Below are 17,951 nucleotides of genomic sequence, written 5' to 3'. Positions count from 1 at the left end.
TTATGAGTGATGGAGTGAAGCTGGCCTGATTTATGGGAATGATGGAGTGAAGGTTGCCCTGGGTTTATTTTTGTCACTGTCAAGTTATTATCACAGCTTGTTAACAATTCAAGAAAGCTGTCTCTCATTGTTGTAGATTTCCTTACATTTTTCAGAAGGATTTTGTCTCAAAAATTGTCATCCCATTAGATAATATGTAAATATAAGAAATGTCTAGGTATTAGTCTTTCATTTTTTGTTTTATTAATAAAATTATTATTCCATACAATCTATAACGTTGATTAGAAATCCTGCATAAATCCTTCTTGAGGATGTTTCAAATTCTCTTTCTTACTGCTAGTCCATCTTAGCTTATATGAAACACACATATTCTGTCTATGATCCAAACTAATGGACCATGCTTTCATATCATCACAAGACAGAAATGTATTAAGCAGGTTTAAATACTAATCATACATTAAAATATAACAGTTCAATCAGTGTCTTTCTTTATAACAACTTTACGACCATCAGTTTCCGCTTTCAGTCCCCTCTCCTTCAATACTGCCTGGTTATTGTCCACCCCCTGTAACTTCAACTGTGCTATGTATTGCCGATTATCAGCATTCTGCTCTGTTAAATTATGTATAGCAAACACAGACCATTGTGTTATAACTGTTTTTCTGTTAAGGATTAGTATTACCTTTTTTTAGTGTTCATACAAAAAATAACCCTGACCAAGACTCCTGAGAGTAGAAACGTCAGTTATCGTCATTAAATAAAACCTTAAAATTTATCCTGTGTTGATTGTTTGTTCCACTTTTATTAATTTTCTTAGTATTCATACGTAAAAGTTAAATTTTCAAACAAAACTTTACTGGTAGTTTTCACTATTAAATAAACAATCAATTAACTTAATGTGAATGCATATATTATCTTACCCCTGGTCTATTCAATAGCAAAAGAGCTAAAAAAGTACATGTAATAAGAAGTCTTTACCCTGCTAGATGGTAGACCTGAAAGTGATAAACCTTTGTCACCAGTATAGAGCAAAGCTAGCCTGTACATCAATGCAGTCTGGCCAGGCTCTATACTAATAGCTCACCAGCTTCAATGTTTCATATTGATAATTCTAAACTTGTATAATGGACAGTCCAAAATACGGTAGCTGGTTAGTCCATGCAAGAAATTCAGGAAAAGAATTAATTTAAGAGGACTAATGGAGTATAGGTATTTCTTATACAATGTTAATTAATCCATCATCATTAATTGTAATGTTTAATAGATTTTCTACTTTTAACTCTGATGTGTATTTACTCAGTCATTGGTTCATAGGAAGAAGATATTAAAAGGTCTGTATGTAAGAGAAACATCATAGAGAATTTGCAAGGATGATTCACATATATCTCCTAAATCCATTTTACACACTTAATGCTATATATATATATACATGTATCTGAAGACTTAACAAACCACAATGGATATTATTACATTTGTATACCTCAGGTAAACTTTTTTTCTTTATTTTTACTATATAGCCTTATATGATGTCCTATGGTGTTATTTCAATCTGAAATGAATATCATCCTGCAACATTCCCCAGGGGCAAGTAATCTATATAGACTTAAGAAAACGTAATGTTCTAGTTCTCTCCCTTGGCCACAATCAATGATTAATGGCTCTCATAGAGGAAAAATTACATTAAAATTTTGGTTCAGTATAATAGAAATAACACTCATCTCTCAAGGTAATAGTACATAATACTGAAATAACACCCGAGTTGGAGCCTTGGTGTTATTTCAGTTCAAGGGTTGCTATTATGCAATATTACCCTAAGTGGCATGTGTTATTTTCATATTAGTAACTGAAGTACTAGTTTTTTGTTGTGGTATCATAGAAGAAATTCCCCAATGCTACTATAGCACTACCAGTGGGAAACATGTCAGTTGAAGTAATTACAGATAATTTCTACTTAAGGATACAAGGATTTTTGCCATCAATGTTGGTCTGCTCTAAAATAAGGGGTATACCATCCAGTTCTCGGATCTGAAATTAAATTTATTATTTTTTACATTAATCATGACTTCTAACCTCATCATTATTGATCATTAAACATGCCAAAACATTAATCAAACATGAAAATTACAATATCCTTTTTTTTCTATTAAATTATTCTATTATTATTGTTTTTTCTTAAGGCGCAATACAGTTTATTTTCCTCTAAAAGTTTTTTACTTCTATAGCAGAGGCCATTTATAGGAAAATTTCCTCAGGAAAATTCTTTAAAATTATGCAGATATTTTATAAAAATTGAATTTACATCAATTTTTTTTCTCCCCTTTCACAAAAATACCATGTTATCCCCCAACCCCCAATTAAAGAGTAGGGCCCCTTCTCCTATCTGTGAAAATAGCCCTGATGTATATCAAGGGAATCCAACTCGTGCATTAATTTGAACTTAAATTGTACAATATTCATGTACACATACCTACATTGTAACATACACATATAAACAAAATAAATTTTACAATTACATATTTTGTATAATTATGTTTTAAGAGTCTTTTTCAAAAGTATTCTTAACTTTTTGTTTCTCATGTGACAAATGAAATGGGCCAAAACTGGATTTTCAGCTGGATTTTGAGGCTAAAAACTGGATTTTTTATCGACTCGAATTTCAATGCGTTTTTGGCACATTTGGTTCAAAGAATCTATATTACCCTCAAAATCATTAAAGGATCATACTTTTTATGATTTTCTTGTTGATCAATATTAATTTATTTCACCAAAAAATAAATAAATAGATAAATAAATAAGTGTAGTCATACAGGCTACTTCTAAAACAGTCACATTTTCACATGTCATTATTTTCAGTTTGAAGAATTATAATAATTGGCTAATAATTTGCTAATAATTTAAAACACAAGCTATTTGAAAACGTGCAACAACTATTCATGAACATAAGACTCTGACAGTTAAATAACGTAACATAAGTAGAAGACTCAAAATAAATGCAAGAATCGTTCCGTTAATTAAATCCACATTTTTATCTCGATGATTGTGTAATTCCTAAACAAAACAAAAAAATTACCCACTGACTAAAAAAAGGTTAATTATAGACATCTCAAACAGGTTTTTGAATGATCCACTTTAAATGATTCTGCTCACCTTTTATCTTTATCAGTGCGGCACTAATCAAAGAAAGGTTGAGCCGAATTCATACTTGTAAATTTGCAGGGTAGTTTTGATGACGTAGCGTGTAATACCTACTGCCAAATTACAAAAGAGGTCAATTGACTGACACACGACACGTGTTAAGTTAAACATGTGAGAATAACTTTGGGTATTGGAACTGTTTATTACGTCACCTTGCTGTCAATTAGCGACTCAACATTTAATCCGCTATAATTTAGGATATGGACAGATAACAATCAATGCCCGGAGGCACGGTTTACATTTCAGGTGCTGTGTTTGATTTTTTTTATGTTGATTTTTTTTTAATATCGGGAATTCATGCTGTAAAATCGGGAATCGGGATCAGTGTTGAAATAGCGGGATTTTTTTAAATCCCGCCGGGATGTCACATGTATGCATGTTAAAAATATCAATGGGTACCTTATTAAACAAGCAATTATCATAGTATTGCAAGCAATTCATAAGTCCCCTACCGGTTAGAACCCCAGCAACATTCTGATGGGCCATTTGCCATTCAATTTTACCAGTGAATGAATGACATGAATGAACTTAAATCTTTTGAGTTCTAAGTTTGTCTATATCACAGTAATGTGTTAAGTTTCCATGCCTAGTAAGGAAATTATGTTTATACAACCTTGTCATATTATTACGATGCGGGATTTTAAAGTAAATCCTATAAGGAATGAAGAAGTTGGAGTGAAAATACCAGTTTCTCAAAAAAAATCTAAGTTCAAGGGGGACATAATTCTGGAAATAGTCTTGCTAGAATATTTAACCTTCTCAAAAATGTCGAGTGATAATAAGAAACATATATATGAAGTTTGAAGTAGAAACATTAGGAAATAAAGAAGTTATTTAAAAAAGACAACATTTTTTTCCCCTAAAAAATCTAAGTTCAAGGGACGTAATTCTGATAATTTTTGTGCTAGAGTTATAAACCTTGTCACATATGATGTGGTTGATGACCAGAAACTTAAATTTAAAGTAAACACCTTAAGAAATAAAGAACATATAGTGAAAAAGCTGAAAAATTTAAATCAGAAATCTTGAAATTCAGGCTATTTGTTGCCATAGCAACCAGAATTTTCAACATAGGCAGAAAAGAAAAAGATGTGCATAATCTCCAGACTGCCATCTACCCATATTTCAAGTTTCATAAAAATATTTTCAGTACTTTTTGAGTTATCACTGGATCCAGTTTATGTGTTAAATTTGCCATATTTTCAGACTATTTGTTGCCATAGCAACCAGAATTTTCAACATAGGAAGAAAAAAAAAAGACGTGCATAATCTCCATACTGCCATCTATCCATATATTAAGTTTCATAAAAATATTTTCAGTACTTTTTACGTTATCGCGGGATCCAGTTTTGTGGACGGACGGACTGACAGACAGACGGACGTACTTAGCAGACGTGTTTGTGGGGTTATTCCTTTGATCTCTTAACCCCACAAGAGCAAATTTTTTTAACCCCATAAGAGCATTTTTAACCACATAATACATGTCTCTACGGAATGAACCCCATACAGAGTGCCTGTACATAAACCTAAACCTCATAATGTAGCTCTCGTCTGCTCGGACAGACAGACAGACGGACGGAGGGTAAACCTAAAGTCCCCTCCGATAAACCGGTAGGGGACTAAAAATCTTTGCATTCAACAAAAAAAGAAAAGAAAGTATTCATAGGCAAAAATGGTTTCACAAAATCTTTTATTTTCCCCCAATCATTTTCACATCAGGATCTCATTTTATTTCCCCATATCTAAAATCCAGCTTCTAATCTATTCTAATTTATTTCTTTTAAAATAATTCATTTTTTTCCTTCAAATAAACATGTGTTATTTACAACAGTAAAAAAAGGCCATTACTCTGCAAAAAAGTAACTCAAAAGTAATGGGACCTATGCCCATAATGTAAGATAATCACAGAGAACAAGTGTGCGAAAATAATTTTTTTCATCCATTCCCTTAAAGGGACTCCACTGAGGTTTAAAAGCCTAAAAACATAACATTTGAATTTCTTACATAAATGAGCTGGGACACTTTAAACAGAAATATATGCAAAGATAGTTAAGAAATATACTTTGAAATAAATTGAAAATCATATTTTTATTTTTCTCTTAGCCCGTTTTGAATTAATAAAGCTTTTAAAAGCTTTTTTTTACAATTTGAATAATTATTCTGGAAAAACGAAGTGCGCCAATGATCTGAAATTTTGCACAAAGATTAGTGGTCTAAACCTACATCAAATGGTACATTTATCTGGATTTTTTTTTCAGTCCCATCATGTCAAAAAAAACCTCAGTGGAGTCCCTTTAAGTAGTTTTGGAGATACCAACTTGCACAAATAAACTTAACCAAAGTGTGACAACTATACCAACATCAGAGTGAGTACAAAAGTTTCCGTATTCTTCAACAAGAACTGTCGGAGGACAGTAACGCTCGACTATTCGAAAATTTGTCACAAGGGTGTTTCATTGAGTATAATAATGCTTACCTATATGAATACATAAAATTGTCCGAAAAGGTACAAACTCTTCAAGTTTCAATACATTCCCTTCAGTAGTTATGGAGATAACAGCTTACATACAAAAACTTAACCAAGAATTTCTAAGTCCAAAAAGGGGCATAATTATGAAAAAAAGCAAATCAGAGTTATGGGACTTGTGCCAATCATCTTAGATAATCACAGAGAACAAGTGTATGAAGTTTCAATCCATTCCCTTCAGTAGTTATGGAGATACCAGCTTACATGCAAAAACTTAACCAAGAATTTCTAAGTCGAAAAAGGGGCATAATTATAAAAAAAAGCAAATCAGAGTTATGGGACTTGTGCCAATCATCTTAGATAATCACAGAGAACAAGTGTGTGAAGTTTCAATCCATTCCCTTCAGTAGTTATGGAGATACCAGCTTACATGCAAAAACTTAACCAAGAATTTCTAAGTCGAAAAAGGGCATAATTATAAAAAAAAAGCAAATCAGAGTTATGGGACTTGTGCCAATCATCTTAGATAATCACAGAGAACAAGTGGTGTGAAGTTTCAATCCATTCCCTTCAGTAGTTATGGAGATACCAGCTTACACGCAAAAACTTAAACAAGAATTTCTAAGTCGAAAAAGGGGCATAATTATGTAAAAAAAGCAAATCAGAGTTATGGGACTTGTGCCAATCATCTTAGATAATCACAGAGAACAAGTGTGTGAAGTTTCAATCCATTCCCTTCAGTAGTTATGGAGATAACAGCTTACATACAAAAACTTAACCCAAGAATTTCTAAGTCGAAAAAGGGGCATAATTATGAAAAAAAGCAAATCAGAGTTATGGGACTTGTGCCAATCATCTTAGATAATCACAGAGAACAAGTGTGTGAAGTTTCAATCAATTCCCTTCAGTAGTTATGGAGATAACAGCTTACATACAAAAACTTAACCAAGAATTTCTAAGTCGAAAAAGGGGCATAATTATGAAAAAAAGCAAATCAGAGTTATGGGACTTGTGCCAATCATCTTAGATAATCACAGAGAACAAGTGTGTGAAGTTTCAATCCATTCCCTTCAGTAGTTATGGAGATACCAGCTTACATACAAAAACTTAACCAAGAATTTCTAAGTCGAAAAAGGGGCATAATTATGAAAAAAAGCAAATCAGAGTTATGGGACTTGTGCCAATCATCTTAGATAATCACAGAGAACAAGTGTGTGAAGTTTCAATTTATTCCCTTCAGTAGTTATGGAGATACCAGCTTACATACAAAAACTTAACCAAGAATTTCTAAGTCGAAAAAGGGGCATAATTATGAAAAAAAGCAAATCAGAGTTATGGGACTTGTGCCAATCATCTTAGATAATCACAGAGAACAAGTGTGTGAAGTTTCAATCCATTCCCTTCAGTAGTTATGGAGATACCAGCTTACATACAAAAACTTAACCACAGGGACGCCGACGCCGACAAATGGGTGACTGCATTAGCTCGATTATTCTGCGAATAGTCGAGCTAAAAAGTGAAGCTAAAAAACAACTAACATACCAAATTCTGGTTGACTTGGTGTTTGTATGCCATATTACCAAGCAGACGGATTATATCTCTCTTCAATCCATACACTGGGTGATCTGTATTTACCTCCCTTTGTTTTGACATTTTATCCACATTTGTAAACACATTGTCTCCTTGCTTACCAATCTCTTCTATACACTTTAATAAGGCTAAAACAAGAAATAAAATTCTTTAAAGTGTTAGTAGCAATATTTGTCTATTATTTACAATATTTGTCTATTACAAAAGTACAGTTAGTTATTTGGATATTTATCACCAAATGGAATGAATTCCGAAGTTTGGTTTTAATGTCTGTCAGTTACTTAAAAGTATTTTGAATATATCTTAGTCAGTTTTATTGGTGGTTTTACTTAATATTTGCACATTAAATACTTTTTTTACTAGTATAATGCATCAAATTGAGCCAAACTCTTTGTTATGTTTTGATGTGGTCGCTATTGACATCATGTCACACTGACACTTGTTTGTTTGTTTCATTTTACACCTTTTCCCAACAGTATTTCAGTCATATTGGCGGGTAGTTTCCTAACCATCCTTCCTGGAGAGTTACACCAGTACTAGACTACCTTCCTTCGTGCTAAACTACCAAAGCATCACCTGGGGATCGAACCCACACCAGAGAGGTAACTAGATTAGAAGTCATCGACTCTAACCCCTCCACCACGGAGGCGGTTCACACTGACATAATTTCCTGTTTATTGTTTATTATTTATTTATGTACCCTGAAGAAGGCTGTTAAGCCAAAACATTGGTATATTAAAGTGACTCTTAAAAATTTGCAGTTGACTACTTATTATTTATTTACTACTTATTATTTACTATTTACAAGGACAGTTGTACTAAGTTCTATATGATGTTTTTTAAAGGTTAACATGCTGGAAGCTCTATGCATCTTTCACAGTGGTTTCGTATTGTAGCCACTTGCTCTTTCCAGGTACGAGTTTAATTTTTAGGAGATGTTTATTCTGTTTACTTATACAATATGCTCAACTAACTTGATTTTGTAATAGAGAGCCTTGTCCGACTGAACAGATGTATAGGCTGTGGAAGCTGCATAAAGTTTCCAATATGCTAACCTTTACAAAAATTGTATAGAACTTAGTTATCTTGTACAGTACTTACAAATGGCAGTTTTTAAAAGTTGTTCATTTTCCTGTAGGGAACCATACAAGCGATGATGAGCACTTGCAATACACAAACATTCTAATTCCTTTACTGTACACATTACCTAAAATACATCAAAATACATTAATTAACTAAACTTACATAAAATGCAAGTACCACTCCAATGCTTGCACTGAAAACGTTAACTTAATACTTGAAAATATTTGTAAAGGTGAGATCCTTTGACAGCAATGGACACAAGTCACACAACAGGTCTTAATTGCTGACTCTTGTTTATTTGAACCGGATTATGAGATCATGAAAAATTGCAACATCTCTCAAGCGCCATAGCACTAGATTAAGCTACAGCGCTGAAAGTATAACAATGTTTTATCCCAAATAATAAGTAAAATATAATACTGCTCTGCTCAAAAGAAAATTCTAACTTAAAGTAAATCATAACCATTTTAAAGATGGATTTTTGTAACATCATTGAACTGCTTTGAATTTGAAGCTGTCCATGGTCACTTTAATTGGTTTTGATTCCAAAGTAAAATTGAAATTTTAAATAGAATGTGACTAGATGAATGTACTACCTGTCCTTACTTTAAACTGTTGGCCTCTGCAAGTCATAAATACCACTACTCACATAGCAGTTAAATAAACAAGCTAAAACAAATTTATGCTATGTAAAAAACAATATAGCGTTTAAATAGAAACTTCACTTACCTGCAAATCATTTGAGGAGTCTGTGGACATTGATGAAATGAGATGTGACTGGAGTATGAAGTCTGCTGCAATATAGTGTATGTTACTAACTGCTGGTATATCAAAATTCTGATCTGTATCAATGTCACTAGACAGAACATTGTCAGCAGATGCAACATTGTCAGCAGCTGACACATTGTCAGCAGTCACCATGTTATCCTCAGGTAATCTCTGTAAAGTGTTTATCAGAACCTCTGATATCAAAATCCTGAAGAAACAAAAAACAAACAATTTTACACAGACAAACCTATCAAGTAGATTTCAAAATAAAGAGCAACAACATTATTTCAAGAAATATTATGCTCAAATTTGATATTTGATGCAGCTTCCCAAATAGTTTATCACATACCCATGCCGCTTTTGCGTCTCTGTAAAAACGGGATTATATATTTTGACGTTATACAAACAAAGCATAAAGACGTGCTAAATGTTACTATTACACTATAGGCATGTCAATAATCAAAAACGATTATTTTGACTGTAAACAGTTGTTACGTTAGTTAAGTGATAGAATATTTTATTCGCATAGATTCATCACTTAATTTATTGAACTCATTGAATGAAATGATATTACGCTTGCGAGAGGCTCGCATAATATAATTTTATACATCTTGTCCAATAAATTCAATATTCAATCTACACTCATTTAATATCCTCTATCTATGCATTCTTTCATTCAGCTTAGATATATTCAGTCCCCAATTTCCAAGATTTCAATAAATTTCTAAAATAAAAGTATTTTACGTAAAGATGAGCATAGTATATCCTTAAGCGGGCATCTGATTTGAACCAAAAAACTTCCATTTAATTATCTAGGTTGATAGCTTAACGAAATGAAAGAAATGAAAGCCCCTTGTCAGATTTGAACCTGTATTGGTTAGGGACAAGTGATTTAAGTAGCTAACTTTAAGGTAGTGTTACTGTAATGCTTTCCCGCCCAAAAATTCTAACATCGGTCAATAGCGTACCAAATCAGTTATTTCGGAAACTATATTTTTTCAAAACCTTGGGCATAGGATTATTAACAATCACTCATCCTTTATAGCTATATACAAAATTTCAGTTATAAGAGGTCAAAAATTATTGAATACCATAGATTGTGAAAAATAACGTTCCATAAATTACCGATTTATTACGATATATGCCGATGTTAGAAATCTTTTGGCGGTAAAGCATTACAGTAACACTACCTTAAAGTCAGCTACATAAACTGTTAGGCTCTGTGTGACTTACTTAGATAGCATATAGGAATTTTGATAGATGATACATGTATTAAGTTTCTGGAAATAAATGATTAAATGATTTTATTTATATCAAAATAATGCAGCCAATAATAATGTAGTTCACTTAATGTATCACAGTACACTACTAAAAACATTTTGAAATAACTTATATACAGGACAGTATTGCACCCATCTTTCACTGATCTGTCAGTCTACAAACAGGCAACGGGACAGGGAGACTGATGGACAAGGGCACATCTACACGCCAACTTGCCCCCCTACCCCTACCAAAGTTATGGGGGAATAACAATGGACTTTTTAAAACATTCTGAAAAAACTTTAACAATTTATAAAATCAATCGTTTGAAAATATCACATTTTATTATTAATATATCTGTTATCATTATAGGATAATATGATGGAAAGCAAACCTTGATTGTATTGACATTTCACTGAACAATTTCTCACAGAAACCCGGAATCCTGAGACAGTCCTCTGTCACTAATAAACTGTAAAATAAATCATATCTATGCAAGTTTACTTTTACATTTATTCTTTTAACTCTAAATGACATATCTAAACAACAAGTGAAACATTTCTTCCATCGGAGGACAGTATTATTGTCCAGGGAAAAAATAGTTATGGGTCCATCAAGCTACCTTCCTTTTCACATGTAACTGCCAACCCAAGAGTTTTAATTGATTTTCTGCTTTTATATATAACAGTAGGACAGTGCACTCAACTACGTTCAGGGTTTGATAGTCAAACAAGAGCCTGGATAATAAAGAAATCAAAATTAAAAAGGAACATTTTATTTGAAGTATATGACATAGATACGAGTCTTGGTCAATGACTTAAGAATTTTTTAAGTTTACAATGCGCTACAATTAATCAGGGTCTTTCAAATAGACCCTGAATTCATTCAAAATTCTGTCAGACTTATGGGCCTTGGATAGTGACCTTTGAAGCTTTGTAGCTTTAAAGATTGATGATGCATGTAAAACTTAAACCAAGATTTTTTTTTAAATTCACAAGGGATATTGTCCAAATAAAATCCATGCTAGAATTATGTGCCTTGGACACAATATCCCTTGCGAATCAATATAGATATATAGATCTTCTTTTGTGAATAATATGTTTCAGATAAATGGGATGCTTAGATATAATGTTATAATAATAAAATATAATGAAAAGTTATACAGTGAACATACCCATTTTGTGAATCAGACTCAGTAGTAACTTGTAAAGAAGTATGTAGTAATGACCACTGTGTGTCACCTAGCCCTGCTGCCATAACCGATGCTATATCAGTCAGTATAATGTGAACTACCATCAACACATATTCTCTTAGCTTTATGTCCTCCAGTAGTAACAAACTCCTGTATAAGTTATCACAGAGATAAATACTTAATAGCAAAGACAAACAAATATTTGATGTATGCAACAGAGTTTATAGATGGGCTGAAGAAAAACAAGCAATACTTTTGATTTTCTAACTTTAAACATAAACAAGAAAAATGTCTCACACAGGACACAGATGCCCCACCAAATATTTAACAGTTTTGTCAGTCTTCAGATAGACAGAATGATATCAGGATGGATGGACAAGGGCAAATTTGTACTATTTTGTATTAAAAATGAAATGTACGAAACATTACTTCTATCTTAGTTTATTTATTGTTGAAAAAGAAATAAAAATATTTTCACTTAAGTTATTTGTATATGCAAAGATATAATATTCATGTTACCTAAAAACATCACAAAACTTTCCCTGAATTTCAGTCTGATTAACCTTATTTCCAGAAGAATAATTTGCTAAAAACTGCACAGTACATCTAAGGAGTAATATCAAGCCTTCAGATCTCCTGTTACACTGTAAACAATTTATCATCAAAGAGTGTGTAAGTTGTATGAATCTAGTGGAGTCATGTAAACGTGTCTGATTTTCTGTGCACAAAGCGCATACATTTCTACACAATCTGTAACAGTTGGTTACACATTCACAAATGTCCTCAGTTAGTTGTTGCGATAAATCAACAAGACTCTCCATATCTGATATAAATGTCCCCTCCAGTCTCACTCTGAAAATATAGTTAAGATAAAATATCAATATGAATAGCTTGTTAAAAAGATTGTATATTTGGAGTAACTATTGACACTTGGCCAACACTTGTGGGTTCAAACTGACAATCACAACTAAGGGTTCAAATAACATTTTCAACTTTACTCATATTTCCTGATAATTATATGTTGTTTTATCAAATTAAACACCACTATTACAATGTCTATGTACCTTGAACTTTAATGGCATATCAACTAATTGTAACAATATTACATCAGGATTGATGTAGCTTGAGTAGCTTTTATTGTGTAGGAAAAATGGCCTGGACAAAAATAAAGTATAATAATTAACAAAGGGCAACAAATTTACAATCATGAAGTACAGAGTACCGGTTCTTGTGCACTGCTATTCTTGTCAATGAGATCTATCATCCTATGAAGATTCTCAAGTCCATAGCTTTTATAGTTTAGGTGAAATGGCCGGGACATTATAATTAACAAAGGGTAATAACTATAAAATCATAAGTCAATAACTCAAAAATAAGAAGTGCAGAGAACCAGTTTTGTGCACTGCACTTCTTCTTAATGAGATCTATCATCCTATATGGCACGGACAAAAATAAAGCATGAAAATTAACAAAGGGCAATTACTCCAAAACTAAAACGTGCAGAGTACTGTTTTTTATGCACTGCACTTCTTCTCAATAAGATCTATCATCCTGTTTAGTTTCAAGTCCATACCTTTTATAGTTTTGGAGAAATGGCTCGGACAAAAATGAAGTATAAAAATTAAAAAGGGCAATAACTCAAAAAAAAATCAAGGCGACACAAAAATGACACACAAAGACACATTGAAATTAAAATATCTTGATTGAATCTAGATTTGTAAGACTTATTTTCTTTTTTCCGATTTTATTGACATGTCAATATTCAAAGTCAATAAAAAGTGTGTTTTAATGCAATGTTTAAAATAAAAGTGGACTTTGTTTTTAAATGCTCCAAGTAAGTGTGCCAATATCATTTATCTATATATTTATGGCTAATATTCTTTTCCTGGTAGACATGCTTGGACAATTCTTTAACAATGAATACATAAAACATAAAAGAAAATCATTATGCATTATATGCAAACCGCCACGACTTCAAAAACTTATATAAAAAGAAAATATTTCTATAAGAACCAAAAGTGTTCAATTTGTTTTTGTTTCATATATGTAAATCTTAAAAAATATAGCAAATTATATATATATGTGAAAGAAATATCTTCATTGCCTTATGAGAAATTTTAATATTTATGAACAAAATTTTTAGCCTGATCGGGCAATGTGACCAGCTAGTCTTAATATTTTCTACTGCAAGACCAACAGATTTTACAATCTGATATTACATAGATGAGGGCGACCATCTTCTTCGTAACCCCACATTTTGTTGATCTAAAAAAAAAAAAAACCCTATGTGACCAGCTCTATAATCTATTATAAATTGACAAATTAAAAAGCAAATATGAGTTATGACACTAAGAATTAAATTTGAGACTTTTTATTTAAAAACCATAAATGTTTGCTTTTTCAATCACGGATTTATATTACAGGGATCGGACACTCCCAGTTAACCCTATATAAATGCTTAAATATCTTGTCGTGCACCTGATAAAGGTACATCGATCGATAATTTATCGGCGCTAAGTGTAAATGCCCGTTCGCAACGGATACCTACTTTACAAAATACCATATAGCTTTTCCATTTATTATCCGATTTTTGAAATTTAAAGTTTATTTTCAAGAAAAATGCTTGTTTAATTCAAATATCTAATTTATTTTTTGAAGATATAGACTATCTGTCTGCAACGACGATTAAGAAATTAACTTGACGAAATCCGCGGTAAATTTACATTTTTTTTTTATATAAAAAGCAGATATTTGAAATTTATTATTACGGTAACATAATAAATTCAATTTCAAAATAAAAAAGAAGCCGATGGAAGTTATTCACAGTTCATCAAAGATGCAATATTTAAGATTTATTTGGGTATGTAGTCAAATTAATTGACGCACAATTGTTTTACGGGTAATGTTTTGCGGGCTTTACAATTCGCTCAACACGTAAAGTAAATTTATTCATTTTTTTAAAAACAAGATATTGCTGATATTGTCAATACATGTATTGCCATTTTCATAGGATATTTAAATTTTCTTCATCATTTATATCATTATTATTTTTTGTAAATCTGTTTTCAAATGTCGGTGCAGTGAAGTAGACAATCATCGTAACAGTAAAGTACTCTCGTGTGGCTGTCTCGATTCCGGCCTTTTAATGTCACTCGTATATTTTAATTATTTCACTCGTATATTTTAATTATTCTTTTTATTTGAATGCCTGTAGAAAGATATTTCTGATATTTTTAATGTAACGCTAAAAAAAACAATAAAAATCTTTACAGTTTGAGTCAGTATTATGCGAAATAAAAGTAACTGTTGATTATTTTTTACACATCGCTTAAATTTCTTTGAAGTTTAATTACTTTTGAAGGGGGTTAATTACCAGGTAACAAGTGATAATTGAAAAACTTTGTTATCAAACTTTCGTTATCAGGTCACATGTGATAATTTCAACACCCAATCTTTAAAAACAAATACAAATTGAATGTTTATGTTGTATGTGCGCGGTCTTTAACTACAGTCCATGGCATGTGTGGTAAAAAAATGATTCTGAATAGGATATATATAAATACAATGTAAATCTATTTTCTTTATTAACATAATTTACATTTATAAATGAAATTGAAAATAAACAACTTAATTTGTATAGTCCTTTCTTTGGAAAATAATGAAAATAAACATATGACAAATAAATCATTTGACGTGAATTGTGAAGGATAACTATGAAAAAAATATGTTTCAAAAAAAAATATATATATAAAAACAGCTGTTCTGTATGCCAATAAAAGTTTCTTCCTTGCCAATCTAATGAATTCATCTATATATGAACGAATGTCTAGAATGATCTGAAAATATATTTAATACACTAATTAGTAGAATATTTACTATATTTATACTAATATACAGGTAGATCAAATAAAACATGTACAAATCATTTGGAAATAATTCACAGAAATAAAGACACATTTCAAACATGAATTTCTTTAAAAGTATTTTAGCAATCAGGAAACATTTTTTTTTGCAATGCCACTATTAAACCATGTAAAAAATAATTATCTTAATCTGAATCGCGGTAATAATCTATGCTTGACGTAAAAGGGCGTCAAAGTGTAGAGAGTATGCCTAAACAATAGGCGAACATTTTTTAAATTAGGTACCTTTTAACTAAGCGTCGCAGCGTTCTATCGGCATATTTTCATATATTAATACGGGGAAGTCAAAGACCGGGCCCGCGAAGCGGGTCCGGGCTTTGGCTTGCCCGGCTATAGACTACACGTGTATATGTAAAAGAAAATCAAATAAAAAACAATTAAAAAATATATAGAATTCTATACCTATCAATGAAATTTTCAGTGTCAGTTCTAGTCGGGCGCCGCCATTTACAATGTAACTCAATGATAATAGGCGGGGTATTCCGATAACGGAACAAATCTCAACTTTTCGGATAAATGATAATCGTCGAGTGTTCCGAGTGAAAACGGAAGCGGTGCATGTAATACCGAATAACACCTTTAAAACGGAAAGAATGAAAGGAATTTTTAACGACTTTCCCGTCATAGGCCTTGCCTAATTTCATATTACTTTAGCTGCACAAAACAATATTGTATCAATACATTCATATGTGTATAATTTTTCACAGAGCTGCAATAACACCACATACTCTTGTATAAATGTGTCATATTTCACACTCCGCGCGTTCCGCCATCTCATTCTGTCCACCGTTATCCGATTCCGCGCATGCGCGCGACGGGACTTTAAGCTAAACGAAAGTGTCCGATCCTTGTAATATAAATCCGTGTTTCAATAAAGGAGATAGCCGATATGTCGTCTTGGGTACGAATTGGTTTGGTGTCGAAACATCTCGAGGCCGTCCAATTTCATATTATTAGCTTACCCTTCCATGTCAGCTGTTTTGACCCGTAGCAAGTTCGTCAATATATGATTAAGTTTGCTTATTTGGTTATAATCTGATTTTAATGACATGCAATCATGAAACTCGGCGAAATAGTTTTCAACACAATTTTCTTTCATGGAAGCTGCCATTTTGAACATATGACGCAACAATACGCCACCATACAGTTGAACTGACAATCGCAACTACTCGGCCCTTTCCGTCAGTTTTCGGATAACAATAGTATGAATACACAGAACGGATGCGGTATTTCGGTCTAACCTACGCTAAGAAACTAAACATGTAAACAAATAGTAATTTAATGGTTTAATGCTGGGAGTTGTTGACAAGTTTATTTCCAATATATGTAGTAAAAGTCCACCTAAAATAAGTGAATTCATAGGTACAAAAGCAAACTACATTATTTATAAATTTATAATTATGGTTGTAGAAACCGAAAGTACAAAAAACCAACCTGTTGACATTTAGTCGGATTTGTTTAAAATTGAACATCAGTGGTCATATTTAAATTACAAATTGTTGTCAGACATATTTTCAATCATAAGAGTACCGGAACAGACATTAGATGTCAAATATATACATTCGTTTTACATTATCTCTGTTTCTATTTACATCTGAAACCACGTGGTAGAACTACTTTCAAAGGTTTACTGACACTTCAATCCCCCAGACACTTCATTCTGGGCCCTTTTTTGCAGACACTTCACCCCTCAGACAGTTCACCCCTCATTTTAAGAAATTTGATTGAGACACTTCACCCCCCCCCATTTTTTATTTCGTATTTATGTAGAAATGTTGAATGTATACAATAGTAATTGAGTATGTTTATTGTATTAACATATATTATTATTATTTTATCATGTAATTGACCAAAGACAATGGATATAAATTGTCGTTTTTGCCCAAAATAAGACTCATATCACAAAGTTATTAGTAAGGAATTGTTTCTTTAATTTTCTTTATATATTTTATACTAATTTCAATTAAAGTGAAAGTGATACTAATTGTAGAATAATCTTTCTATTGAAGTGTGTGAATCTTTGTGTGAATTTTCCTTTGATATATATTAAGACAGTAAATAATCTCTTTCACACTTCCTTTGTGTCGTTAATTGACAGTATCTTGTTTAATGAATGCATTGAAAACAAACTGAACTGGCAACACATAGCATGTGATACCAGTAAGTTTACCTAATTTGTTTGCAACATTTTTAAGTAAGGAGAATACAAATTGTTCTTTTTTATTTATTACAATAAGTGTATAAATAATTCATTCATTCATTCATTCATTCATTCATTCATATTCTTTCAATTTCATTTTATTTATTCTTTTATTTATTTATTTATTTTTCAAACAATATTATTTATTCAATTATTTCATACAATATTATTTATTTATTTTACATACAATATTATTTACTTATCTATTCATTTATTTCATTTTCATACAATAATACCTTTTTAATCCAATTATCTAATCAATTATGAGATAAC

General features: G+C 31.7%; 1 protein-coding gene across 1 annotated transcript; it reads right to left on the bottom strand.

Annotated features, from left to right (window-relative positions):
* Positions 1–220: 220 nt before the first annotated feature.
* On the bottom strand, positions 221–16,636 carry LOC132755710 (ataxin-10-like). Its single transcript, XM_060746613.1, has 9 exons — positions 16,441–16,636; positions 12,075–12,407; positions 11,538–11,705; positions 10,758–10,835; positions 9,065–9,311; positions 8,354–8,459; positions 7,205–7,380; positions 1,962–2,025; positions 221–654 (listed from the first exon to the last, which is right to left on the bottom strand). The coding sequence occupies exons 1-9, from the start codon at positions 16,596–16,598 to the stop codon at positions 473–475; spliced, it is 1,512 nt and encodes a 503-aa protein (XP_060602596.1). The 5' UTR covers positions 16,599–16,636; the 3' UTR covers positions 221–472.
* Between the last annotated feature and the right edge of the window lie 1,315 nt (positions 16,637–17,951).

The sequence above is a fragment of the Ruditapes philippinarum genome, unplaced genomic scaffold (assembly GCF_026571515.1).
Source record: "Ruditapes philippinarum isolate M1 unplaced genomic scaffold, ASM2657151v2 ctg3864_1_1_1_1, whole genome shotgun sequence".
Classification (NCBI taxonomy): Eukaryota; Metazoa; Mollusca; class Bivalvia; order Venerida; family Veneridae; genus Ruditapes; species Ruditapes philippinarum.
The sequence above is the reverse complement of the archived record's forward strand: the minus strand, read 5'-3'. Positions and strand labels throughout refer to the sequence as shown.

What these genes read in the sequence shown, in the direction of transcription:
- LOC132755710 (XM_060746613.1), bottom strand. Translation starts at nt 16,598, where the DNA reads ATGTTCAAAATGGCAGCTTCCATGAAAGAAAATTGTGTTGAAAACTAT. An exon ending in AAGTTTTGTGATGTTTTTAG is followed by an intron (nt 11,706 to 12,074) that starts GTAACATGAATA and finishes TAACTTATACAG; the next exon opens with GAGTTTGTTACTACTGGAGG. An exon ending in ACCAAGTCAACCAGAATTTG is followed by an intron (nt 2,026 to 7,204) that starts GTATGTTAGTTG and finishes ATTTAATTTCAG; the next exon opens with ATCCGAGAACTGGATGGTAT.